The 26,705-nt window shown below is 37.0% G+C and overlaps 1 protein-coding gene across 4 annotated transcripts in view; it reads right to left on the bottom strand.

The window, feature by feature from the left end:
- Positions 1 to 213: 213 nt before the first annotated feature.
- ATP2B2 (ATPase plasma membrane Ca2+ transporting 2) overlaps positions 214 to 26,705 on the bottom strand; it is a 361,992-nt gene continuing 335,500 nt past the window's right edge. For 2 of the 4 annotated variants that reach the window (XM_051793219.1, XM_051793220.1), the window contains 4 exons: positions 25,987 to 26,198; positions 24,407 to 24,514; positions 21,134 to 21,316; positions 214 to 3,821 (listed from right to left, as the gene is read on the bottom strand). In XM_051793219.1, coding sequence (XP_051649179.1) covers positions 3,510 to 3,821; positions 21,134 to 21,316; positions 24,407 to 24,514; positions 25,987 to 26,198 — 815 coding nt within the window. In that variant the 3' untranslated portion in view covers positions 214 to 3,509. Of the gene's footprint in view, positions 3,822 to 14,692; positions 14,865 to 21,133; positions 21,317 to 24,406; positions 24,515 to 25,986; positions 26,199 to 26,705 lie in introns of all 4 variants that reach the window. The other 2 variants (XM_051793218.1, XM_051793221.1) reach the window with 2 other exon arrangements.

Below are 26,705 nucleotides of genomic sequence, written 5' to 3'. Positions count from 1 at the left end.
CTCCCATCAACCATTCCCACCACTGTACAGAGCAGGGTGTGTTTCTGGACGTTGCACTGACTCAGCCAGGCAGGAATTAAAACATTCCGGGCTGACTCAGTGCCTGATCCCGAAGATTTACAGATACCTTGACATTAAAATATCCCAGTGGGAATCCAGAGCCAGATCTAATGACCTCAGGTGAAAATAAAGAAAGCTGTTACATTCAGACCATTATTGTTCATGCTGCTTTGTGAATTTATTTCTTTAAATTTTCCACTTGTGCTCCTGCCAAGAGAGATCTATTAGACAGAAAGCAGCAAGAGTAAAACTTTATCATTTTGTTTCAAACTATAAAATAATTTACATCACATATTTTACTTACTTTTGTCTTTTTGTTTGTTTTTTTTTTGAAACCACAAACATTCCAGCATCACACTGTAGGAATAAGAATAACAATAGAAAGCATAACCTTTTGCATAGTATTAAATGAACAGACAGAGTAAGTTCTTTATTTACAATTATTGTCTAGATAAAAAAATTCATAAAAACAGATGAATGAACATATATTAATAACCCCTAGTGGGATGGATTGCCAATGTACCACTGTATTGTTGTCCACAAATCTCATGCTGCTAAGTACAGTACGTAGAGAGCGAGCATTTATATATTGCAGGGAATTTTAACAAACTGATCATTTTGGTTTTTGATCCATTGTTCCCATCACAGAGAGGTCAAGCAATAAAAGAAAGGAATTGTGATGCACGACTTGTAGTTGAAAGGTCATAGCTATTCTGCTTTTAAAAAAAAAAAAAGTCTATCATTTATCATATACATAAAGCACAGTCTCTGCTCACAAAAGCCCAAGTTTTCTATGCATCTCAGTTTATATATGTTTTACTATATATACACAGAATGCAGTGTTCATTTTCTTAACAGTTTTCAAGTCTGCAAATGGTACCTTAGGGAGGGGTACTCCTACAGGAAAATTTAAAAAAAAAAAAACCAAAAACACAAGAAAAAATATGAAGAGTGTTTGAAAATAAAAAGGCAAAGAGTCAGTGTTAAGATGTTGAAAATAAATTGTTCCAGTATTAATAGCTTCTGTAGATGATCAAGTCCAAAGCTAGAGGCTTCCCTGTAAATAGATAACACTTTTTTTTCTTCTGAATATGATATCCCAAGTAGGCCATAGAAACCCAATACATGTTGTACAAAGGTTAATCACCGTATTTACAAAGCGAACAATCCTGACTGAGTTTTAATCACTTTGTTGCTAGGAGTCAGCTAAAATAATTATGGTTTCATGCTAGCTTGATACTGGTAAGAAAAGGGTCACACTATCTGTTGAACAGAGAGCTGTAAGTGCCTTCAAAGGCCTGTTCTGTTGGTCAGTGAGAAGTTTGGATCAGAGAGCGAACTACGTTTGAGCCAAAAACATTCAAGAGCTTCTACTCAAAAGTCCGAAGCTGGCAAGTCAAGCTGATTAGAACTTTACCTGGCTGATAAGTCTTGATGCACCCTGAAAACATCTGCTCAGTTCAGTCTGCAGTTTGGCCATGAGTCTAATCTTGGTTTGGAGAGTTCTGGCTTGGTTTAGTTCTCGTGACTGCAGAGATGAACCCCTTTTACGAGCCAACTTTTAAGACAAAACCAGTAACAGTACCTCAACAAATCGATTTATCAAGCTAGTTTGAGAGTGTTCTCCAACACACCTGGCAGAATCAACTGTGTAATTCAAAATGTCTTTTGCACTGTACAGTTATGGAAAAGATCATATGCTGAAAAGTCTCCAAGCAAACTTTATATTAAATACAAAAATTATTTATGAAAAATCTGTGATCCACAAAGTGCTTAGCATTCAAGTGGTTGACATAGCAATTATATAAGCTCATAAATTTTAAGCTTTTTCAGGGCTGTTACCATCTTGAAAAATATTTTCCACCTCCCATACTGCAGGTTTGCAAAACAGCTTTCTTCTTAGAAAGCTCAAGGTAAAATAATGTATTACTGTGTTACAGTATACCTTGTGACTACAGGAAGACAAGCTTGGTTAAAAAAAAAAAATCACACAAAGCACATCTCAATACACAATTAATAAAGATTCATTCAGTCCTAATAGTGCAGAAATTATATTTTTCTTTAAAAAAAAAATCAAAGCAACAACCTACAGTGATTCTCATCCAAAATGCCAACAGCCCATACTTTGCAAGTAATAAGGAAATAAATGCCTAAATTACTAATTGAAAAGGATTAAATGCCGTATATCACAGTATTTTAACATTTGTTTTATCTCCATATAGACAAACCAAATATAACTTATTTTAAATTATAAACTCATTTAATATCTCTCTAAAGATATTTTTGGAAGCCATTGCTGCATGTTTAAAGAATGAAATAGCCTCCATTATTGTATGTTGCACCAAAACAAATTCAAGCAGATTATCAGAGGGACCAACAAAAAAAAAAGGGGGGGAGAAAAAAAAAAGAGAGAACCTGATCATTTTGATTTTTATTTGAAACAAAGGAAGCCTGGTTTACCTCCCTGTATATAGGATCACAATGCTACATCCAATGTGTTATATTTTGGCTTCTTTTGTTATTTACTAGCAGTATCTACATTATTTAACAAAAAAAAAATAAATAAAATCAGGCAGAAATCAGAACATGGTTGTAATAAAATATCCAGGGTGCGATATTACAGACATTTTCAATGAGCTGAGCTGAGCCATTTTTATACTACTTCGGCAGGAAGTGCTTTCTTAACCCTACAAATAGTTAAGGATATTTATCTACAGGTTTGTAAACAAATTACATTCTTTTTTAGGACATAAATAAGTTAAAATAGTCAGAGCAATTTGAGCAGAAACAAGGCAACATGCCAACAAAGAAACTTTATATATATATAACTATATATATATAGATAGATATATACATATATATAATTAATTATCTATATACTTATATGTATATATCTCTATATATAGTCTCATAAATGTTTAAGTTCCTCTGTCCAACTGGTGCAAATCTACTGTGCAAGTTAAGCTTCGCAACTTCAAAAAAGTTATTTAAATTAATCTATACAATTGAGTCCATGCCACACAAGCATTTCAAAAAACTCACAGACCAGTGAATTGGATAAATAGCCTCAGAAAGAAGTCCTCTGCAGTTCCTGCTTAAGGAGGAAAAAAAAAAAAAAAAAAAAGGAAATAAAAACAAACAAAAAGAGAGAAAGAAGGGCCAGCAGTGTACAGTACATTCATGCAGGAGGATTTTTTTTGTTTGTTTTTTTGTTTTTCTGAAAGGGAACAGGGGGGTATGTAAATCAGCCATTCATTCTTTCCCCAAAACCATTGTGATCAACAATTCATTCACTTGTCTCAGAGTGAATAAGAGTTCAAACAGCTTTTCAGCCAGCAATGTTTTTTAATATATATATTTATATATATTTCGGTTGCTGTGGGGGGAGTTTTATTTTATTGAATTTTAATTTTTTTTTTTTTCTTTTTTTTTTGCAGTGACCTTTTCAGCTAAAGTGATGTCTCCAGGCTATGTATTGGGCTTCCTGGACTAGAAGAGGTAGCTGATTTACTTGTATCAGTTGTAAGATTTATTCCACTGTCGATAGCACTGTTGTTCTTGTTCAGCGAAGACGGTGGACTCGAGTTTTTCTTGAGAGCAGGGTCTTCTTCTAGGTCTGTGTCATCAATGAGTGGGATGTGGGGCTGGGAATCTTCTATCCTAAATTCAGGATGAGTCATAAAGTTGTGAATAGAGGTTCTAGATTCTGGTTTTTCTAAACCTTCATAGAGAGAGCTACGGAATGCCTTCACGACGCGGATCTGGGGGGAGAAAAGGAAAGGGGTGTCAGAGGCGGAACCTGCCCGGGGGGCAGCACCGTGTTAGAGAATAAATACTTTGTGAAAAATGTAGCATATGGTTAGGGCAGTGCAGGCAGCTGAAGTCCAAAGTCTCTGGATGTTATATGCATAAACGAGTGGCTCGAGTTATGTGCATTTTTGGAATATCTGTACCGACTGCAACATTAAAATAAATCAGGTTTAAAGCCATCAAAGAACTGATGGGGAGTACTGGTTAAAGAAAGCCAACGTCCACTCGTGTGGTACATCCCTAGTAAAAGACAAGCCATGTTAATTGTAATGCAAATGTAAAACCATGCATGTTGGTAGTTTTTGCAGTGAGTAAGTAGGAAGGCTTTTTTTTAATTCAAAAAAGTCTCTTTTTGGTATCGTTAAAAAAAAACCATTACACATAACATATCACACTTCACAAACAGAAAAGCACAGAACACGGACACGGTCGGATGGGTACGGATGAGACACACACAGGAGCCAAGTGTAAAAAACTATAAGTAATATCAATGTTTTAAAGCAAAATCTAAATGGATGCAGCCAAGAGCACAAAAAGCCAAGCAGACAAAGTACTAAGCGTAATCATGCTACCACAGGGGGAAAAAAAAAAAAATCACAGTTACCACATGAACAGAGATAACTTGCACACAACAACTACACTTGGAAGCCTGGATAATGTGAACATAAGTATCGTTGAACCAACTTTTATTTTTCCTTCATGCATATGTGAGGTAAACACTCGAGTATAGACCCACTGTTCTAGCCATTTAGCTTTCGAATAAATATAAAAACATGTAATAAAATGATGTATTGGTTGTTGGGTTGAATTGAATCGTTAACAGCAAGGTTTGTTTTTTTTTTCATTTCTGTGTCTCAGTTGTAAAAGTGTAAAGTTAAATGTCGGAAGCGACACAATTGATGCCAGATATGCAGTCTTTAAACTAGGTCAGCTGACTTATGCCAGGGCAATCTAATGCCATTAAGCACCTGACAGTAAGAACACTGGTGGAAATAAATCCAGCCCGAGCCCATGAGGCTGTCAGGGATGGTGCACGGTGCTTTCCCAGCAGGAAATGAGAGGAACAGAGTGAGGGGGGTGGACACTAAATCCTCTGTGAGTGGGCAAAGGGAGGGATGCTGTCTGTGTCCCAGTGACCTACCACTGAAAAGAAGTGAAGGTTTGTGCTGGTTTACTGCTGAAAAAAAACATAACTTTTTGGAAGGGGGTGGAGGGGCAGAGAGGAAAAAACAGGATGGCAAAACGTGATCTGTTGGCAAATGTTTTATGGCTAAGTATGAGTTCTATCCTTCTACTTCCATGTAGTCCATGAGCGGATTTTTAGCATTTCTTAGAGAGGACACTAAAACACAGGCAGAGGCAGAAAAGGTGCAAAGCAGGTATTGTGAAAGCTTCTCCACACACATTTGAAATGGTTTGGTGGTTGGCATGTGTAACTTTTTACATGTAAATGTGCTGCTCGTTATTGGTTGGCCTAATACACCAATTAGGAAAGCTTTAATTCCTCTTTTAGTTGGCAGACTGCATTTTAGTAATGGCATGGGGTCACAGCGTTGCTGCTGGGGGGTCCAGCTGATCCTGTGGTTGGAGTTGGCCAAGTTGTACAGAATTTCAGCCCATTTTTCTCTCTTTGAACTTGGCCCCTGTTTATGGTCTCCAAATTTAGATGTTCATCATTTAAAATTCCTAAAAGCAGAAGTCATGCCAGCTTTAGATACATGGTCCTTGGTCAGTCCTTCTCTTTATACATCCATTTGGTAACAGCAGGGCACACTACAGAAAGTTCATGTGACTGCTTGTGCTCAAGATAAGAGGATTGGAGTGGTACAGAACAGCTTATCCAGATCTTGGGATACCACAAGATTTTAGGTTGGCAGAGGTGCAAGAAGGAAGATTGTCTTGCACAGTAATAAATAAATAAACTCTGAATCAATTTTACCCACTCCAGTCATCCAGTGTACCTGACAGAGCACCTGGAATTATAAATGAGGGTTTGAATCAGAGCTGAATCTCAATTGTTCTGTGCCATGTGAGGGCTCTGTAGAGTGAGCAAAGGGACTGGGATAAGAGATTCATTTGCATTACTAAAGACAGTATTTGAACTCAGGGAGAAAAGGTGACACACTAATTCCTTCATTATCTATGCCTTTCTATCTTGTATTTTAAAGTGCAAAGTAATCAGCCTAAATGATGAGAAAAAACAGTATTATTGTTGAGGCAGCTTTAAAAACATGTCACTGTATTGTCCTATTTTAAATCAGGAAACTTTTTGTAAGGTGGTTACTTTATAGCATGGACTGATAAGGTGACATTCTCTGCAAAGCTACATATTATTTCTGCTGTCTAAACACAAAAACCAGTCCAGCTCTTTCAGGTGCAGCTGAATCAATTAGAGCTTTTCAACTAACAAAATCATTTAATTGTCTTGAATACAGCCACTTCTTATTGCACAGGTATAGGTTCTATTTGCCAGCTGGGTTCTTTTCAGTGAAGGTAAATTTTTACCTACATAAAAAGGTTTGATATTATGCTTGAACAGGTCCAGCAGAACCCAATGAAAGTGCAGCTTTTCTTCAAGTTGCACAGTGTCTTTAAGTCTCTGTGTTTAACAAGGGAGGAACCAAACTGAATTTGTGAGGCTTCACGTTCTGTGGTAGAGAAAGCACTCACATCTGCTTTTAATACCAAAATTTGACATCTAATTTATATTTAACACCAAGTCTTTAGTCAGTCTAGGTAGCTGACTAACACCTTACACAGTTGAGGGAAAACTATAGATTTTGGCTGTATTTAAAGGCAGTTATGAAAAGGTGCCTGCCCTGCCCTGAATTTGGAACTAATGGGCCATTGTAAGAAAACACCAAACTCACGTGTTTTGCTCAGATGTGTCTGAAGGTGGAACTGCAGAATGTGCCACCAGCCATCAGTCCCTCACCCTGTGTGAAGACCTGTGGCAAAATTTTGGCCTGGACTGTTTGAATCTTGCAGGAACATTTAGGTGTTCCTAGAATAAATTCTATTTGTTCACATTGATTTTCACTGGAAATATTAGCTTAGAACTGGTTCAGATCTACTGATACCTAAGATGATAAGTCTGAACACAATGGTAATGTAAGGGCCAAACTTTGGCCTTAGATTTCTAAATATTTTTCCTCACTAGGGAGGTGGAGAATCCCAGCTTCTTCTCTTAAAATTTCTCTGCAGTTTCAGAGGTGTGTATTTGTTTTCCATTAATTTTTCCTGTGAGGAGAAACTCCCTCCTCAACTTTAAATGCTGCATATTTAGCTTGGCATCTAGAAGAAAAAAATCTATTTTTTTCAGTGTCACACCTCGTTGAGTGACAGAATTTCTGCATTACAATGTAATTCAAAACCTAATTCATAGCCTGTCCCCCAGTTTATCAAATTACTGCTTACAGGGACAAAACTTACTTCTTTTGTTTGTGGAAATGAAAGTAGAGGTTTTGTTGGCATATAAAGGTGGCATTTTAACTTCTGTCTCATCATTTAATATCTAATACTGCCGTATTTAATTTTCCTCTTATACGTAACGCTAGTCCCATATTTAAGAAAAAAATATTATTTACCCAGAGTTCCATGGCCCAACAGCAACAAATTCTTTTCATACATGCTTGAGTTCAAGATTTGAAATAATACCTAGTGTAAAATGTTCAGGGTCTCTGCTGAAACGAAGCCCATATTATTTTTTAAATTTTTTTTGAAGATAAGATAAAATAAAGCAGATGAGCTTGATCCAATGTTTTTTATGGCTGTACAGCATGTAAAAGCAGGGACATACCCATGATGGATAGAACCCAGGGAGGGTTGGTTTAGTATGAACTGTGTAGAGTTCATGTAATGGTATCTCTTCATGGTACTGACAATGCCAAGGGAAGACAAACAGTGTGATACAAGTCCCTTTTCTCACAGTAATGGAGACAACAGAAAAAAAAATGAACTGCTTTTAAACAAAAGACTGTGGGGACAACACTTCAGGACATTTTTGACACTGCTATAAGTTTCCACTTCTTTCTTCTCTGGAGCTGTAACAGAAAAAACTCTTCAGTTTCATCCCACCTTGAAAGTCAGATTTATTATACTGCATCAGGCAAGAAAAAAAAAGAAAAAAAAAAAAGAAATAGAATTTTAGATACTACAAATTTTTTCCCTTTAGAAGAAAAAGATGATATTCAGAATCTCATTCCTAAGCACAACCAACTAGGCAAAATATACCAAGCCTGTTAAGCATCAACAGATACATTATGGTTGGTAGTGTGTGGGCTTATACTCGAATGTTTACCTGGCTTTATATAAGCCAAGTATCTTGAGTTTGGTTCACATTCATTTCAGGCTCAAGGTTAAAGACTCACAACCTCTTTTTATTTCACTCTCTCCTGCTGAACCCTTTTGTCCAATGTTCTCTAGCCCTCTGGGAAAACAAACACATTTAATATTCAGACAGTAGAGAGTAGGGCACTGCAACAGCAAATAAATTCAATACTGAAAGGTCAGTAAGGTGATTAGTATAAAATTGTAAACAAGAGGTCAATTTTGTAAAGAGATGCCAACTCATATGTGTAACTGATACTATTCTATATCAAGGCTATATAAAGGTATACCCTATACAAAGGTAAAGGAGTTTGGTCAAGTACTATTGCAGAGGTAAAGCTTTGAAATAGAAAACATCTTCAGTGTATTTGTGTTTGTTTATTTTGAGTCCTCCCAGTTTTTGGTGAGTAAAATAAGATTAGGTATCCACAGGAGGAGATACTGCATGTATTGGAGTCACCTGTAAGTGTTGTGGCCAGTATGTTCTGGATAGTGTGATGCAGAAGTTGAGCAAATCCAAATATAAAGTAAAAAAACCCAAATGATAAATTTTAGAAAAATTATGATTTCTAGGTTTCTGTTTTAACGAGTGAAAGAGATGCATAAAATTGTCTGTGCTACTCTCTTTCCACCTAAATATGCAGTAAATCCAGCAAGTGCTGCTGAAAAGTGAAACTACCTGCAGTAAGAGGAAACCAAAATACCTACAGAGGCCTGAATCTCGTTTCACAAAAGGTCCAACATGGCTGAATTCCACTGTATTTTAGAGCACTGGAGTATTTTAGAGTATAAAAGCAGAACATATGCAGACTTTCCACTTTCCATAACACATCTCTTTATTGTAGGATTGCTCCAAAATTATGGAGCTTGACATTTTTGTATCAGACTCGACAAAGTTTAAATATATCACTCAACCCTTTGAAAGAATGTGTTTCTGTGTTCCTGCCATGTCACCTCTCCAGCTGAGGGCTTGGTTTTATATTTAGACTCTAAACCTAATTATTTATCCTTCAGGGAAGATATGCTGAAGTTGATTTTGACCTGGCACATCCCACCAGGATTGTCAAACCTTGGTTACAACCAGTGGGAACTTCTAAGCTCTAAAGGAATCTCTGTCTCTAGTTCAGTGATGCCCCAAATGATGTAACTTTTATAAATATAATTTTAGACGTGGACTTGGTTTAAGTTCTGCTTGTCCCACTTCCTCCTGTGATAGTTACACAGAAAATGTCCACTAGACTTGGTCTGTGATCTGAATATAGACTGATTGGCAATAATCTTTCCCTTAACATCAATTAAAATAGATGATTTTTTTTTTAAAAAAGAGAATTTTTTCCCATTTTTCTTCATGAGAAAATTCCATCCAAGCTTCAGATTTTCTCTCAAGTTTCAGCTGTGAAGTCTGTGCAGCTGAACGACGGCTACGCTGACAGAAAATTAAACACGTGAGAAAGCACGAGCTTTTCATACCCAGCAGGTTACAAACAGTTAAACTGGGCTGACTGTAAAATTCTCAATTAGTAAATGGGCTGGGAGAGGCACTAAAATTAAGCTTGCTGAATGTCTTGCACTAGTGTGACACAATTTGCAGATGCTCATGGCCTTGTGCCAACGCAAAGCAAACACATGTGTAACACTTCTACCTATAAATGACAGTTCAGGCCCTTGTGCCACTGTGAGGAAATGCTGCTTTGTAACACTCCTACCTACACATGACAGCTCCTTGGCAAGCCCCATAAACGTCAACTATTCTGTAATTAAAGGGAGAATGAAAAAGGTTTGTCTTTCCGTGCAAATTAGCCCCAAATCTGAGGGCTGGAACTCCCTCCAGCAAGGGAAGCAGAGCAAAAATACAGCCTTAAGGGGGCTGTGCTCCTGTGGGAAAACACTTCCAAAAACCAACTAACCAATCAAAAAAAAAAAGGCCAAAAAACCTTCAGAGGTCTGTGTGATAGACAAATACTACTAATATTGTTTTGTGATTGGTTGGTAAGATTTTAATTGCTGCTGCAACTTTTTGGAGCCATCCCTCAGTATTTTTTCCTGTCTTACCCATACAAGTGCCTTGGTTGAGGCAACCGTTGCTGGAGTTAATGGAATAAAAGTTGTATGTGATGCCATTAAACACTCACTTCTAAAAACCTCAGATAAAAGTGACAGACCTCAACAGAACAAGGAAAAAAGAACTTGCAAATACGAGCAGATTCATGATCTGGGAAGTTGCCTTCTGGTTGGTTGTTTCCCCAATTTAATTGGGGAAAATTAATTGTTTCCTGCACTTAATATTTTTAAATTGTAAGGGACCTGCAGTTTCTGGCTGTTTCCACTTAGGAAGAATATAAACTATGTGTGAGAATGAAAGGAAGGGCAAGTAAGAAAGGAATATTAAATTTGTGTCTTTCTTGGAAAATCTGAAACTGTGTTCTTTTGCAGGGGTTACCTATTGATGACATAAACAACATCTGAGAACCAGGTATAAACAGATTAGGATAAAGAATGACTTGTTTACTTTGTGTACAGTTAGATATACTCATCCTCTACCTAATTAAGCAACACAGTAGTGAAGGCTTTAAGCATATATTCAATTTTAAGGAATAAATGAATATTTTGTGTTACTATTTCTGTGCTTCCAAAGCAAAAAAAGTAGCTTCATTGTCCCAAGGATCTGATTTTGTTTTCACAAAATAAAACATGGAAAGAAATGCACATAAAATACATATTCATCACTGCTTTAACTAAAGCCACCCTTAACTCTGTAGTGTAAGATCTTTCAGGTGGTAGAAGATTGTGGATATCTCTTTGTCTGTGTGTTCATCACGTGACACAACAAGACCTCAGAACCTGGCCAAGACCCTATTGCTTATAGAACCTTAAGTTTCCCATATTTTCATTTTCTGTAGCTTAAATGTGTGCATATTAAATAGGTGTGCATATTCGGTTTGCATTTAAATAAATTTTCTCATTTTATCAGAGTATACAAAATGCCAGGTTTCAATTTGCAGAATTTTTTACCTTATTTATTTAAAGCTGCAAGGTCTTTCAAAAGAGGTGAGAGACTCATATTGCTGTCAATTAATGTTGACATGCAGAAATTTGTAATTTGTTATTGGCAAAAACACCATCACTGCTAAAAAATATCAGCATAACTAGGGAAACTTTAATATTGTGTTAAATATTCTTTTGTATAAATTGCTTTTAATTAAGGTATTCCACAATTCTAGGAAAGATTTGAATGGGCCATATTTATGAATGGCTTCAAATTTCTGGTAATAATTGCTAATCTGTTTCACAAGCTACCATTTGACAGGCAATTTCCTTTCAAGCCTGCACTAACCTTTGAATCAAACATTAATTTGCAAAAAAATACTAGAAAAAAAAATATGTTTTTTAAAACCTTCCAAAATGTTGTTACAAACCCGCAGAAGAAATCCCACAGAGTGGTGAGGTGCCACAATAACTATATCAACTGTATTGCTTTTTAATATAAAGAACTGCATGAATGCCCTGTTAAATTAGACTTACATATTCTTATCAATAGAGCATCATGTGAGTCCTATTTTTTTTTTATTGATTGATATCAGAACCTCTCCATTTTGGGCGCCCAAAATGATACCTGAAATATATCACAATTACTGTAACGTGCTGAGCACCAGTTCTCTGAAAACAAACCTTCCTGACAGTACCTCATATGGGGCCCTTTCAAGCATTAGGCCCTTTTTAATTTGCTGTACTCAAGGTTTTCCCTTGATACTCCCCATAGTCTGTCTGCATGTATTCTTAAGTTTCCTGAGAGAGGGAAAGGCTTCAAAATCAGAGGGATAATTATTGCCTTCTACCCCATATGAAGAAGGTAATGATTTAGGGTTGAAGTCATTCTGAGCAGCTCAAAGGAAAGAAGCCAGTCCTGCCTGACCACACACATTTTAAGCACGGGGCTGAAGAGCAGATCTAGGTGTGCATTTTGCAACTGAAATTTCCTCAGAAAATGCCAATTTGCAAAAAACATACCCCATTTCTATGAAATTTGGATTGGGAAAGGTGTTCCAGGTTCTTGACAATAAGCAACCCTCTGGAAAGTACCCAATTTCGAATTAAAGATCATAGGGGTTTTGTATTTGCTAAGTTTTTGGCTTTTTTTCCACTGTCAGTCATAGGTTTGTGTCTTTGCATGAATAAATCAGGACTTTCCCTGTTATAATTCGAAGCACATGCTGGATTAATACTGAACAGGCATTCTACTGTGGTAATAAAATACTAACAGCCCAGAATAACCACTTTAAAGGCCCAATCTGCAATTTCCCTCATGAATGGAGATACTTATCTCTGGGAAGCCTAACAAATCAATCATCTGGTTTTTATTTTAGTGAATGAACGTGGCTATGACCACAACTGAGCTCTGCAGACCTGTTTTTTATTTCCCCAAATGAAAAGTGACAAAGACTGTAGCAGCTCATGCTTTCTCCTATTAATTAACTTCAGCCCTTAACCTAAGTCAGGCCTTTCTCAAGACGGAAAACTATTCAATCCTTAGTTGCTTTGCTGCAATGGGGTGTAGAGAGGGAAGATAAATCATCTATTTTCATTTTATTACACCCATCCTTTCCGACTGCTGCCTCCAGCATGTTATTGTAACACTCAGCACAGCAGAATGAGCTGCTCTCTGCTTCCTGCTCCAATGTTGAAATGCTATTACAGGCAATCATTTCCTGGATGAAAGACTCGATATTTTGGTGTTTTCTGCCCTGCTCAGCGTGGAAATGAGGGCACCTGGGGTTGCCAGAAGCAGTTCCAGTGCCTGTGGCACAGCAGGGCCCTGCCTTGACTTCTCCTGATGCTGCTGCTGCCCTCAAACACTTGGGGCTCTTGGAGGAAAAATTATCAGGCCAAACTTCCCAAGAAAAAAAAAAAACCAGGAAAATGTACCAAAAGTCTCCAAGAAGCAATTCCCAAAGTGTGAACCTCAATGGTTTTTTTGGGTTCCTAGCAAAAGGAAAATTCCCCCTTTAAGTCCAACAAAATTTCTACTGCAGGTCTGAATGCCTGGTGTGCAAATACTGAGGAGGTTTGTGCTCAAATAGAATGGAGAGGTCAAGCTCCCTTTTTTTCTGCAAGAGTTCTGGAATTTTATGTCCTTCTCTTGTCTGCCTTCCCTCTCTGTGTTGGGCAGACAGATGAGACTGGCTTCTTGTCTGTTTGGGCAACTTTTCACTAAAACCTGCCTGAGGAATACACCACATTATTTTCTGAAGCGTGTGACAAGCTTGTAAACTGAGTCCTATAAATTTAAATATTTTCTTAATGCTGGTTACACCATGATAAAAAACAGCTACTTACAGTCCTGACCGAATAAAAATCTGAAAACAGAGTTACATCTTTAAGAGTTTTACTGAGCAACTGGGATTCTCCTGTTAGTGAAGCAGCCCTTTCTTATTTTCTGCTTCAAAGCTTTCTTCATTCACTTCAGTACCTCTTCACTAGATGTTCTGCATCTAAAAGCAAGTCGTGTCAGGAATTCAGTGTTTAGATACCTGCTTCTTCTAAGAAATTTGTTACCTGGTTTATTTTGTTTTTTCAGCACTGTCCTTTAACTTGTCTAGCTCCCTCTGCCTTAATGCTTCACTGCCAGTGAATTTAGAGATAACAAATCTACTCTTTCACCATTTGTGTAAAGTTTAATCCCTCAGCCTGGAATCATAAACTAGATTCCTTATTTCCTTTTTCTTTCCTGTACATCTTTCCTGGACATGAGTGACCTCTGTTACACTCAGTCTTCCAGATGGAATTATCTTTTATCTGACAACCTGTATTGCTTAATATATGTGCAGAATCATTTAAAGTACATACCACACAAGCAGTAGAAAATATATCCAGTGAAACTGAGAAAAAATGCCACAGAAGCCTCAAACAAAATCAGAATCTTCCTGCACTGTCTCATATGTCCTATACTCTAGAAGATAAAAGGTGTGCACAGCTAATAAAAATATCAATGATTAGCAGTCAGAAAAAACCCAAACCAAAAAAACAGTCCTTATGTCCTGGCAGTAGAGACATTTTTTCTGATTTTTGTCGCAGAACAGAAGAGACATTTTTTTTCTGACTGTTAATGCAGAACAGATTTTCAGCGGGAATTTCTCTTGTCATTGATGTTAATAGGACTCAGATCTCATTCACCTCATCTCCCTCCAGGATATAAAGAAAAAAAATATTAAAAAATAAATAAAAAAAATTTAAAAATAAATAAAAAAAATTTAAAAAAATAAATTAAAACCTACTGGAAATTCCTGTTTTAACAGCAAGCTAACAACACTTGCAAGGACTCAGAGAGACTATCTGCTGTACACAAAGTAATCACGTCAGGGGTTTTTCTCGGGGAGGTGTGAACTGCTCAAATTAACGGGACAAAAGGGGAAGGGGCAGAGTAGCTGAGTCTCAAGTGACTGCTACGTTAAGTTGGCATCTCTGTAGGTCTGATGCATTAAGAATACACACTCACGCCCAGCCGCAGCAGCAGAGGTGCTGGTAGGAGAGGAAAGAGCATTGGATAACGATACGTGACTAGGGCTAGAAATATTGGTTACATCCTGGGTCTGGCTTGTGACGGAGGACTGTCTCCTTAGAGCCCCCTGAAAGGAAGTGCCACTCTTGAAAGTATTGACTACTTCGATCTGTAACGGAGGAAAGAACGAGACAAGTTGCTTAAAGTATGGATACAGATGCATAACTGACAGGAATAATAATGAGAAACAATAAATCACACACTTTTATTACTTCAGTTGGAATAAATACTTTTAAGCGTCCCTTTTAGTGTTTCGTTTTAGATTCAAATTTTCTTTCTGGATAAAATGAAGCAGCTCCACGGGAGGCGGTGGAGCTGCATCAGTTTAAACAGCTAGAAGATTTGAAGTGACAATCCTAAAAATTTAAACCCTTTTATTTATATGTAAATAAAATAAACTGGAATACTTGATGTAACTAATCTCTGCTTTTTTTCCTGCTGGAATGCTTGATATTACTAATCTCCAATTTTTTTCCTACTGAGAATAAAATTACGCTGTTGTTACCCTCCAGGTGTTCTTCCCGAGGGAGGAAAATACAGTTACTCCATTGGAATTTTTTGGGGGGAGATAGGGATGATACCCAACCAAACCAGGAAAACTTTAATATTCAAAATATGACTCCATTTTGTCTACAAAACCAAGGCTGTTCAGCTCACTAGTTTGGTAAAATAAGCGTTCCAAGGTTTTATCTGACTTTTTCTGTCATGAAAGTTTGTATAAGTTTAGCAGAATGATAATAAATGTTGGGTTTTTTATAACTAGAGATTTAAAAATATTAATATTTTATCTTTATACTGAGCACTTAAAATCACACAGAAAACTACATAGAACTGGGTCTACTATTGAAGCAAACAACATTACAAATTCCTACTTGTTATTTTCATGTCTGTTGTATTCACTGTTTGATATATCCATCCTGAATACCTTCCTGGGTGCTTTTATTCATCACCACAGAAGATGAGTTAAAACCAGAGCCGAGTATTTCAAGGCATTCTTCGTCACCAGTATAATCTAATAAAAAGCAGGCTTTGTGTACAAATGTAAAACCAGGGATTGGCAGGAGATTCTACCGAGGAATAAATATATCCTAAAAATCCCTACACACAGAAATGTCCCCTCTGTTCCATTAGTACAGCCACGACATGACAAACAGCAGTAATATCCATCAGAGGGATTCAACCAACTACTTATTTCAGGTAACCCACTGTTACCAGATCCTGCATCCCAGATTTCTGAAGATACACAGCCTAGAAAGTAGCTGGGAGAAAGTAAAGTGGTGGTATATTTATCTATTAAAACAACACAAATCTAAATTTTAGCCCTCCTAAATTTTCCAAATGGAAAGCACTGTAACAAATTGGCTGTTATTTTCTGCTGTCAATTTTAGGATTAAACCAGTTGGTATGGCTGCTTTTTTACTAGTAAGGATGTTTCTCTTCTCATAATCTGATCTTTGGACCTCATTGTTTAATTTCCTGGGTGTTTTTATGGGAACAATCATACCACAGGTAGCTGTAAAAGGGATCAGAGGTTACTGCTGTAAAATGGTCACACTGAACTTTTCCTACACGATTTTTTCACTGCCCCTCTGTTTGAGCCCAGTTTACCACACCCATTTCAATGTGCACACTCAAGAGTTGTACAGCATTAAGCAGTCACCACAACACTTGGAGTGGTTTTGGCAGCAGAGTTACATGTCCAATAAAAAACTCACAGTAAAAAAAAAAAAAAAAAGTACAATATGAGGTGAGTTAGCATATGGAATAGGGGTACAAGGGAATCATTAACTAAGGTTCACACTGGCATCTAGATAAAAACCCCATATGGCTCAAACCATTGATTATATGGCATGTTAAATACTCACCTGAAATGCTCAGTGTACAAAAGTGTAATTAAATACAGATCTTGGGTTTTCATGACCTACCACAGGTGACAGAGCACTCTTCAAAAGAGACCATTCAAAAAAGATCTTAAAGACTCCCACTGAGAGCATGAAGTGTGTGGAAGACACAGATGATAAATCCTGAGCCAAAGGGCAGTTCTAGATGTACAAATGCCTTCCTAAGAGACTGAAAGACCTCAGATTAGAGTGAAAAGATAAGGGAAGATCTGCATTTAATAGTTTCTTCAGAGAACAAGAATTACAGGCATGTAATTTAGTTGTTCTCCTGAAGAAAGTAACTACAGTTCTTCGTGAATATAATTCACAGTGGGAGGATGACAACCTTTCCAGAATCTTAAAAGCTGAACATTCAAGGGCTTTATTCTGCATGAAGCCAAGAAAGAGGAGAAGAACTTGGCCCAAAAGTTTCTCTTCTCAAACAAGAAAATAACAAAGAAGAAAGAGTCCATGGAAATGAATGGTGCATTTTAAATTAAGATGCAACTGTTTAATTACAAAGGAATGTGCTTATTTAGAGTAATTCAAGTTGCTAAAAAGAAGAAAGTAAATGATAAGTCACACATCACGAAAAGTTTAAAAAGTTTCCAACACACTGTAGGATGCAGTAGTATTTTGATTATAGGCCTTTAGGTGGAGAAAAAAAAAGTCCTGTCCTACTTTTGAAGCTTATTTGTAAAGTTGAAATTTTTCACAGTCATGCAATTTTTCTGTACGTTCTATGCTCTAGAAGCTCCACATATTTTAGGTGTGCATGGCTAATAAAAATATCAGTGATTGGCAGTTAAAAAAAAATAGAACGATCTCACACTAGACGGAATAATCCCGGCAGAACAAGCCTTTTTTTTCTGTTTTTTAATGCAGAACTCATTTTGACAAAGCATTTCTGTTGTCACTAATGTTAATAGGACCCAGGTCTCATTCGCCTCATCTCCAACCAGGACATTAATTTTTAGAAAATCAAACCAGAAACCTTTCAGCACGAAATAAAAGAGCTTCCATTCCACTTCCATGTGGCTACTGCGATGTTTTCTATATTAAAAGCTATAAAATGAGGTGCTAGCTTTTTATCTAACTTCAGAACCACTTGCCAGGAGTGACTTTCGTTGCCAGAGGGTTTGCATTAGCTCAAGAGAAAAGTTTTAATATAGAAAGGAAGGGGAAAAAATGCAGTACAGCACTTCTACGTATTTTTTAGCATCTGAAGAGGAAAGATCTTTGTTTAAGGAGCTGTTAACATGTCACCTGCATATTTTTCAGTTTTCCTTTTTATTCTCAAAACATTTCTAGACACTTATTTCCCACTTGATGCAGATAAAACAAACTGAATTACGGGATGAATGAAGCAGAGGAGGAAAGAATCAGACGAGTGTCGTAAAAATCTGACATTTAACTTGAAAAGTTTTCTAATCTCCACACTCCAGAAAATTTCCGTTCTCAAATGTGAGGTGACAAGAGAAAATTGTCAGTGTACAATTAAAAAAGGTGCAATGGTTTTTGGTTGTTACTCAGATTATGCAGTTTTGCCTCAAGTGAACCTGGTGAACTTTCCAAGGGCTCAGTCTTGTCTCTTCCTTCAGAATGAAGAGTTTGTGAGAACTGCAGCAAAGACTTGGGACACAAAGTTGCTGAAAAGTAGCAAAGATTGAAAAGTCCAGTCTTTTATGGAACTTCAGACCGCCTCTATATCTCCCTCAAAATTGCATAACTCAGATGAGCCATTTGTGAAACTTCACATGTCAGTGGTCTTCTGAGAGAACTATCTAGTAAGGAAACACTCTTCCATTCAGAGGAGAACACACATCCATCCAGGGAATCCCTCTAGTATAGTTATAACACAACAAAATATCTGAAGGACCAAAAGTAGACAAAAAAGAAAATCAGAAGTCAATAGCCAGTCCCTGACTTGGTTCTGTGCAGTTCTCATACACATTTCTTTAAAGTAAATTGGTGCATGTCTTCATAGAAATAGGTCTGACATTTCAGTGTGAAGAATCACAGTGGAAATCCCTTCTCTAGGTTTGGACCCTCTGTTTTGAGAGAAGATGTAAAACAGAAATGTCTTTAAGACTGCAAAGTTTTGTCCATTGGGATGAGTTTTCATTGGAGACCTGAAAACAAACTCCAGCACTGCTGTAGATTCTTTATAACTGCTTTAGGAGTGAAGGCTTTTGTTGGGTGCTGTGGCTTCCTGTCCAATAATGACTGAATAGAGAAATAAGCAAAAATAATCTAATTTACAGCACAAGATGGTGGAAACTGGTCTTATTAGGATTTGAATGATCAAACTAGTTGTGAGTCTAGAGTTTATTCCTGCTCTTACTGTCATCCTCATATAGATACAAAGTGAGGGGATGCTCTACCTTCTTCTTCCACATCTCCAGCAGTGTATTAGGCATCAGAGGATTCTTGCAAATCCTCCAGCTCCCCAAGGATGCTACAGACATCCTCATCTTCTTCCATCAACTCTTCTTTAGCTGGCTTCCTGAGAAACGTAGTACAAGTGTATGAATTCATTGGGATGGGCCACAACACACAGCACACGAGGATGTGCTCAGCTCGAGGTCCATCCAACAGTGGGTCTAATTTGACCTGCATGGAAGTTCATCACTCTCCAGTGGACACCTTGGGACTATTTTTGAATCTGTTGTCCCATTTCCTTTTTCTTTTTTTCGTTATCATTCCACAAATGTGAAATGGATGTAAAAATCAGTCATTGAGTAAACAAAATGAGACAAAAATAAAAAAAAATCACAGAGGCTTCTTGGCAGAGAAGCAAGAAATCCTACTGAAGGTACTTCTACGACTAAGAGCAGAAAGGAAACTAAGAAGATGGATGTTAGCAAAGGAATATAATTATTGTTCATTGTGTTTTAAATAGTATAAAAGAAAAATTTATCCGTGAATTAAGTGGACAAAGATTTGCAGAACTAAAAGCAACCTCTCAGACTAGAAAAAGAACTGAAAGGATGTAATTTGGTTTTTTGTGCTTGTTTACACTCACCACAACCAGAAAGACATCCTGACAGAAATGCCAACAGACAACACTGCTCCTAGAGCCACCAGGAAGAAAAGAATGCACATTTAGAGATCATCTTTTCATAAGGATCACCATTACCTGGACACCTGTTTGTCACCTCCACACTGGGACAATTTGAATTTTCTCTGATGATGAGTGCTCCTGACTAAAGGAGTCCTGACTAAAGGAGTTGAGACACACAACCCCCAAAGCTGAAGATCCGTATTTAATCACCTACCACAGAACCTTGGGAAATTGCCAAACCCTTAATCTCTCTACCACCAGTTTCCACCCTCTTTTATGCTCTGTGGATGCACCAAAGACACCCAACTGCCCTAAGGTTTTCCATTTTTTTTCTGAAATACAGGGCTGCAACTTTTTCCAAAAAAAAAAAAAATGGTGTCAATTTGTAGAGGGGAAAAAACCCAGAATGTTCTGTTTGTCTTGGATGACAACAAACCCCCAAATCTTCTGAGATGAAAATGCTGTTTAGAAGATTCTCTAAAGAAAAAGAAAAATCTTAATCCTTCACCTCTTTTCTTCCTAAACCTCACGTAAAACACTCACAGCTGATATCTGCTCTCTTCTGCAAGCCAGCAGAAATACTTGATTTTAAAAAGATCAAGCAGAGCACACCTGAGTGCAATAAAACACTATTTCACTGCAATGGAAAAGGCAAAATAAATAATTTTTGAGCACTCCAGGACAAATTTTCCTAGGTAAGGTAATCTGTACTATATTTAGCACCATGATTCAGTGCAAAGTGGATTTTTGTATTTAGCAAAAGTTGAGGATAGATATTTCTAAGAAATCATCTGTAGCAGCCAACACATACACCTCAATATTTAATGGATTCTTAGGCCCTTCCTACTAAAAACAAATCCAAACCCACATTTTCCACTACCTAATAAGAAAGAAAAGCAATTCCTTTTAATCATGATATATGTGTGGTGGTGCCAGAACAGAATAGATTTATTTTTTTTTAATCAAATGGTACTTCATACTTCAGACTCAACAATTTAAATTACTCTGTTATTGCAGAAATGGCAGCAACAATATATTTTTGACCAAATAAAACACTGTGTTTTAGAAAGCCTTCATAACATTATCACAGCTGATGTTTTCCAGCACTATTTTATGTCTTGTCATCACTGAAGTAGAATATGAACAGTATCCCCAAAACACATATTCCTACTTTTGCATGTTATCATTTTACAATCTTGTCAATTTACCTTTCCTGCTGTACAAACACTCCTCTGTTCAGTTCACCTGTTTTATTTTCTGCGTGTTCCTCCTTTGAGAACAGCCAAGCAAGTTCACAAGGACCATCCTTCGTGCACACAAACACCCTGGGGGCTTTCCTTTCCACATTATCTTGCCTTCATCTCACATTAAAGGTTTCTTTAGGTTTGTTTTTTGGGGTTTTTGTGACCATGTGGGCACTTCCTTTTAGCATACCTGGGTTTGGATTCTGTTGAGGCCTCTGAACCAGAGAATTTGTCCACGTCGAAGTTCTCTCTCCGCGTGATCGATCTCCTCAACATCCTCATTGAGTTCCTCCTCAGGGACCTCCTCCTTCTCAGTGAGCCTCCCTGCCTCCTTTAGAAATTTTAGCCTACTTGTTGGGATGGTTGCAATGACCTAAAATTATAAAAAAATACTGAAAACATAAGCCTCATTCGATAACAACAGTATAATAATATGTTCATTAAAAAAGAGCGATGATATTTTAATAAGATCAATAATCTTCCAGGAACGTTGAGTCCTAATGGTACTTTACACTCATACAACTCCATTTTAGTCCAGAAATACTTAGTTGACTGTGTAAACAATTAGCCACATTAAACCACATTGGCAATACCCAGCTGTGGAGCAAGTTGGAGGCTGGGAAAACTGTCATTTTTTCTTAAAAAAAACCCGAAAAGTATTTTAATGTTATGGAAAAAAAGTTTGCAATATTGATACTGCTGTAATCAGAGTTTGGGCATTTCTAGTGATTTATGCTAAAGGGAGCTGAAAATTCATTGCATCTCATGCCTATGAATCTTCTCACACCATGTTGGTTCATGGATTCAGCTTCCCTTTGTTTTAGCAAGTTGAAATGGGTTTCCTGGCATTTGTCAAAATTGAGGTTTCTGGAAGGTGTGGAACTGACTGCCTCCCTGTTGGACTTTTTATAGGGCTGTGTCTTACTCTGTGTCCTTATTACTAATAAATTCTGATTAGCTCAACCCCTCTTCTAATTCTGTTTGCCCACCCAAGTGGTCCTTGGAAGTAATTAATACAGGACATAGCTAATAATCTTAAAAAGTTGCAAATGTTGTAGTTAGACATTGCAATAACACAATTATTTTAAATCCATTTCAGTGTTGCCCTCTTGGGCAGTCATTTTTCTCTTTGTGCTGATTTCTTTTGTTGGCTTGAATAACAAGTTGGCTCTTTAAACAAGACATTACCTGGAACATGCTGGACACTTAAAGTAAATCTCCTACAAAGTTAACTATCAGACCCACTTAGCAAAAAAGTGCTGCAATTTTCTCTGCTGTTTGTCTTCCTTTCAGCAGTTCAGAAATCACATCTCTGAAGCTCAGATATATGAAAGATGAAGAGAGAATCAGGACAGTTGCAGCAAAGTTGGTGAGGACAGGTTTGGAAAACTGGAATGGGTACAGTGAAGACATGTGAAAAGGTACCAAATATTTGCAGAGTGAAAATAAACCTTTGAGTTTGCTGAGGGGTCTCCCTTGAACTTCATCATCCACGAGTCCACTTTTTAAATATTAATTTTAAAGACGGCGAAGGAAATGTAAAAAGAAAAAAAAAAAGAAAAAAAAAAAAGAAACCAAACCAAAACCAGTTTCTGCACTACTATATGACCTTTTTAAAATGAATTTTGGGGGTTGAAAAACAAGATGCAAACTTGGAAAATTGATGAATGGATGTGACAGGAGCAAAGGCAGAAGAGGAGAAAGAAAAGAGAAGGTAAGTGCTGGTGATTTAAATACTTACTGAAAGGCCTTCAGCTCCCCAGCTTTGAAAACACTACAGAGAGAAGCCACTTGAGGCTCTTTGGGATCTGATGAAGCTGATGGTGATGAAGCACTTTCAAGCCAATACACACAGAAACAACTGTACTGGGTAGAGATTCTGTGCCCCAGAAAAGACCTCTCCTTCATGACCTCTCTCAACCAAGATAAGACAAGATAAAATTCTTCTCTAATTCTTTTCTTAGGGTGTTTACATGGCTGTTTGTTCATCTGTTTTTCCAGACCTGCCCAGTTCAGGAAATGGCAGACTCAACAGACTGGATGCAGATTAAGGAACTAAATATTATTCCCAGAAAGAAATCATTGCAGCTTTAAAAAGTGATGAATATTTCTGGAAATGTAGCATGAAATATCGTGGAAAGTCTCGATTTTCAGAAGTGATGAGGGCTATCTGTTAGAAAACTGCCCCTCAAAGCATCTCAGACTGACTTCCTAAAAACTATACCCTTTAAATTGCTTTTAAAAGTGCCAACTTTGACATCGAAACTTGTGTTTTTCTTTTCTGGTCACTAAATACTGACCACAAAAGAAACACTTTTTTTTTTCTGTGTATTTGCTTTCTTTTCAGTGATAAAATCATTGAGATATTCCAATATTTGTGTTAATTTAATGGCTAATATCTTGCAATAAGGTTTGGAAATTAAATTGAAAACAAACACTGATATTATTATTAGTTTTCAGTGGTTATGTAATAACCACGTATAACAAAATTTAGAAGCTATAAAGTACATTGATCAAAGGCTGTGGGAAATTCTTCACAGCTGAATGGTCTAAAAAAAAAAACAGCAATGATTTTTTCTCTCTCTCCCTGCTTTAATTCCTCTCTCCAAAAGTTGGAAGTTCGTATTTTCAAATCAGTTGAAAGAAAAAAGCAATCTTTCCTTTCCAAGATTATAATTTTAGATCTTCCTCCTGCTAGATCATAACTTAAATCCCATCTTCAGGTGATAATTGCAGTAGAATCCTCTAATTGTGATGGTTTTCAGCAACATTTGAATTAAAAGCTGTTCTGATTCTGAGATGATTTCTTTAAAAACATGAGACTGAACTGCCCAAAAAGTTGGGGTTTTTTTTCCCATAAGAGAGCAAAAAATCCGTTTTGAAATCTATCATCACTTCATTGCAAGTCCATCAGAACCATATCAGTGTTCAGCTGCAGTTGGCAATTTCTTCCCTCTTCCTTCATGAAGACAAACTGTTGATCTACAAGTATCTTTACCTCTGAGAGAAAAAAGTGTAACTTCACATTTTTCTTTGCTGTATCAGGTGGCATCAACTTAAATACGTTAATAATGCATTCAAAGATGAAAAAAGTATTATTATTAACTTTGCAATATGTGTTTGCACTTAAAAGAATAATGTACTATTTTAACAACAGTGATTGTGTTTGTATTATTACTCCCAGACAGATAATCCCAACTGATTTAATGACCTCATTGATGTTAGTTTTTATATCTATGTATAATTATGTATTAGCTAATGATGACATGGGATACAGGAGAAATTTCAAATCACACATTAATTTAGCTGCATTTACTGCCAGATCTATCCTTGAAGTTCTCAGAGAGCTGTGTTCAGTCTGTGCTACCCATGACAGTGTGAGACATCAAGGAAACCACGGTACAGGAGGATTATGAACAATATCAAGAGCTTTGAATCTGCACGTTCCTGAATGCTCACTTACCTGACCCCATACAAGTTCTCCTAATCCAATAAATACACACCACATCCACTGGTCAAGCTGCAGGGGAGAACAGCTAAATGGTTTTCCTCCAAACTGGACAATTACTATCTACAAAGAAAATCACAAAAGAGAGGAGGTAATTTTTTTTTTTTTTTTGGGGGGGGGGAACCAACCAAATAAGGAAAAAAAATAAAACCAAATGAACAAAAAAGAAGGTGCAGAATCTCAGTCACTATATTAAAAAAGAGCAAACCACATGAACTTATGCACTCTGAATTAAAGTTTAGAAAAAGCCATAACAGTTCAGACTAAGCTTTCTTAGCCTCATATCTATCTGACAATGGTCAGGAAGACCAAATCAGGACTGTCTCCCTGTACTCTCCCAGTTCCTGAGTGTTCTCAGCTGAGGATGTGTTGACCCTGATGTCATTTTGGAATGTCCATTGCAAAACAGATTTTTCTCTCTGATTAACATTTTATTGCACACTTAGAGATGTGCTATAATAGATAGACAGAGGGTGGCAAACCCACACAGCTTGGAGCAGGATAACCAACACGTAGAGAATCTGAACAGGTTTGTAATCCTCATCAGATTGAAAAGGTTTTACTAACTGAAAATCAGATATTCTTGATATTTCTTGTTAGTAGTGCCACTGCAAAACTTGGCATCACAAACCAGAGATTTATACTGCCAGAATTTTAGTTCATGGTATTAAACCCGTGGTTTTGAACTAAGGATCATCACTACCAAGTTCTACTGCCTGTCACTGGTGTCCTTTCTCCAATACTTATTTTTACTGAGTAGTTTCCATTTCCTGTTTCAAACCACTGTAGCCCAGGTTCAAATAGCTCCATCCTCCTCGTTACTCCTTCCAGGAGAAAGGTCCCAATACTGAGTTTCCAGGATGCCATTGCAGAACTGAGCAACCATGTCAGGAGAGAAATAGCTCAACCCTAAGATTTCTAAAAGGTAATATCAAATATATCAAGCACAGGAAAGATGCCAGCAAATGGAGGGATACAGGAGCAAGAGGAGGAATTGGAGTTCTTACATGAGAAAAATTACAACCTTTTGGGGAAAATGTATTACTGTAATTATGTTTATACTTGACTGGGACAGCAAACTCAGGGGATGAACATGAAGAATTGCTGTTAAGAAGAAGGATTTCTGAGAATATTGAGGAGCATTTGGCAGTGGCATTTAACAGAAGAACAGTTCAGCTTGAGGTACTTGAAGGCAAATTTGTCTATTCATGTAGTAGTAAATAACTCTAAAATGCTTTGCTAGTATAATATAGAATAATTTCTTCTGTAAAAACAAGTTATAATATGAACAAATAAAGATGGCTCTTCTTATTGGACATGCTAATATTAATTTAAGAATTAACCTGGTTATAATGATCAAAAGTTGTATTGGATTAATAGGGCAACATAACATTTTCTGTTATTAACACTTGTATCGATTGAGAAAATCTGTGAAAGCAGGTGGTTCACTATTAAATGTCCCTCCTACAGCACTTAGATTTAAAATAAAAAAAAAAAACAACAAACCACACACCGAAAAAGCTACAAATCATTACCTGGATAGCAAATGTACCCAGTACAATAGTGCAAAAAATAGGATTTCTGAAGATGCCATCAAAGACATTCCTTTCGCCGTGGATTTTCCGTGCATTGATTTCATTGAAAAGCTGCATCATGACAAAGGTGTTGAAGATGATGGTGTAATGCTCTGAAGGAGGAGAGTGAAGTGGTGCATTCCTCCCACTGTCAATCTTAAACATTTTCTCACCTGGGTATAAGACAAAACCAAAAGTTTCCACCAGAATAAATTAAACAGATTTGTATTTCCCTTGTTCACTTCAGTCGCCTTCCGTGCTCTGCTTTACCAGCTTCCCTCCTGCACCAGTGAGCAAAACACAGCTAAACTTTCTGAGCAAGAAGCTTCTCAAAATGATGACTCTTAGCTAATAACTCAGTACACCTATGAAAAGGTGTCAGTAGTACTCTTCCTCTAACCAGCAGTAACAGTTCCAAGCAGTCGGTTCCTTCTGATGCACTTAAAACCATTGACAGTATTTCTGCCATTTTCTACAGTAATTCAAAGCAGCTGCTCTTCAGCAGGTTTTACCCATTTACTAATCCAGTGTGGTATAACTTTTTTTAACAACCATTCAAGGATATCAGTGATAAATAGCACAGAGATTCATAGTTTTAAATAGATGTGGGTTTGAGCAGCATCGGGCATTGCTCTTTATTTTGATAATTTCACTATCACTTCAAGATCTGATCAATAAAA

The sequence above is a fragment of the Manacus candei genome, unplaced genomic scaffold, assembly GCF_025592945.1.
Source record: "Manacus candei isolate 608988 ecotype Guabito, Panama unplaced genomic scaffold, ASM2559294v1 h1tg000036l, whole genome shotgun sequence".
Taxonomy (NCBI): domain Eukaryota; kingdom Metazoa; phylum Chordata; class Aves; order Passeriformes; family Pipridae; genus Manacus; species Manacus candei.
The sequence above is the reverse complement of the archived record's forward strand: the minus strand, read 5'-3'. Positions and strand labels throughout refer to the sequence as shown.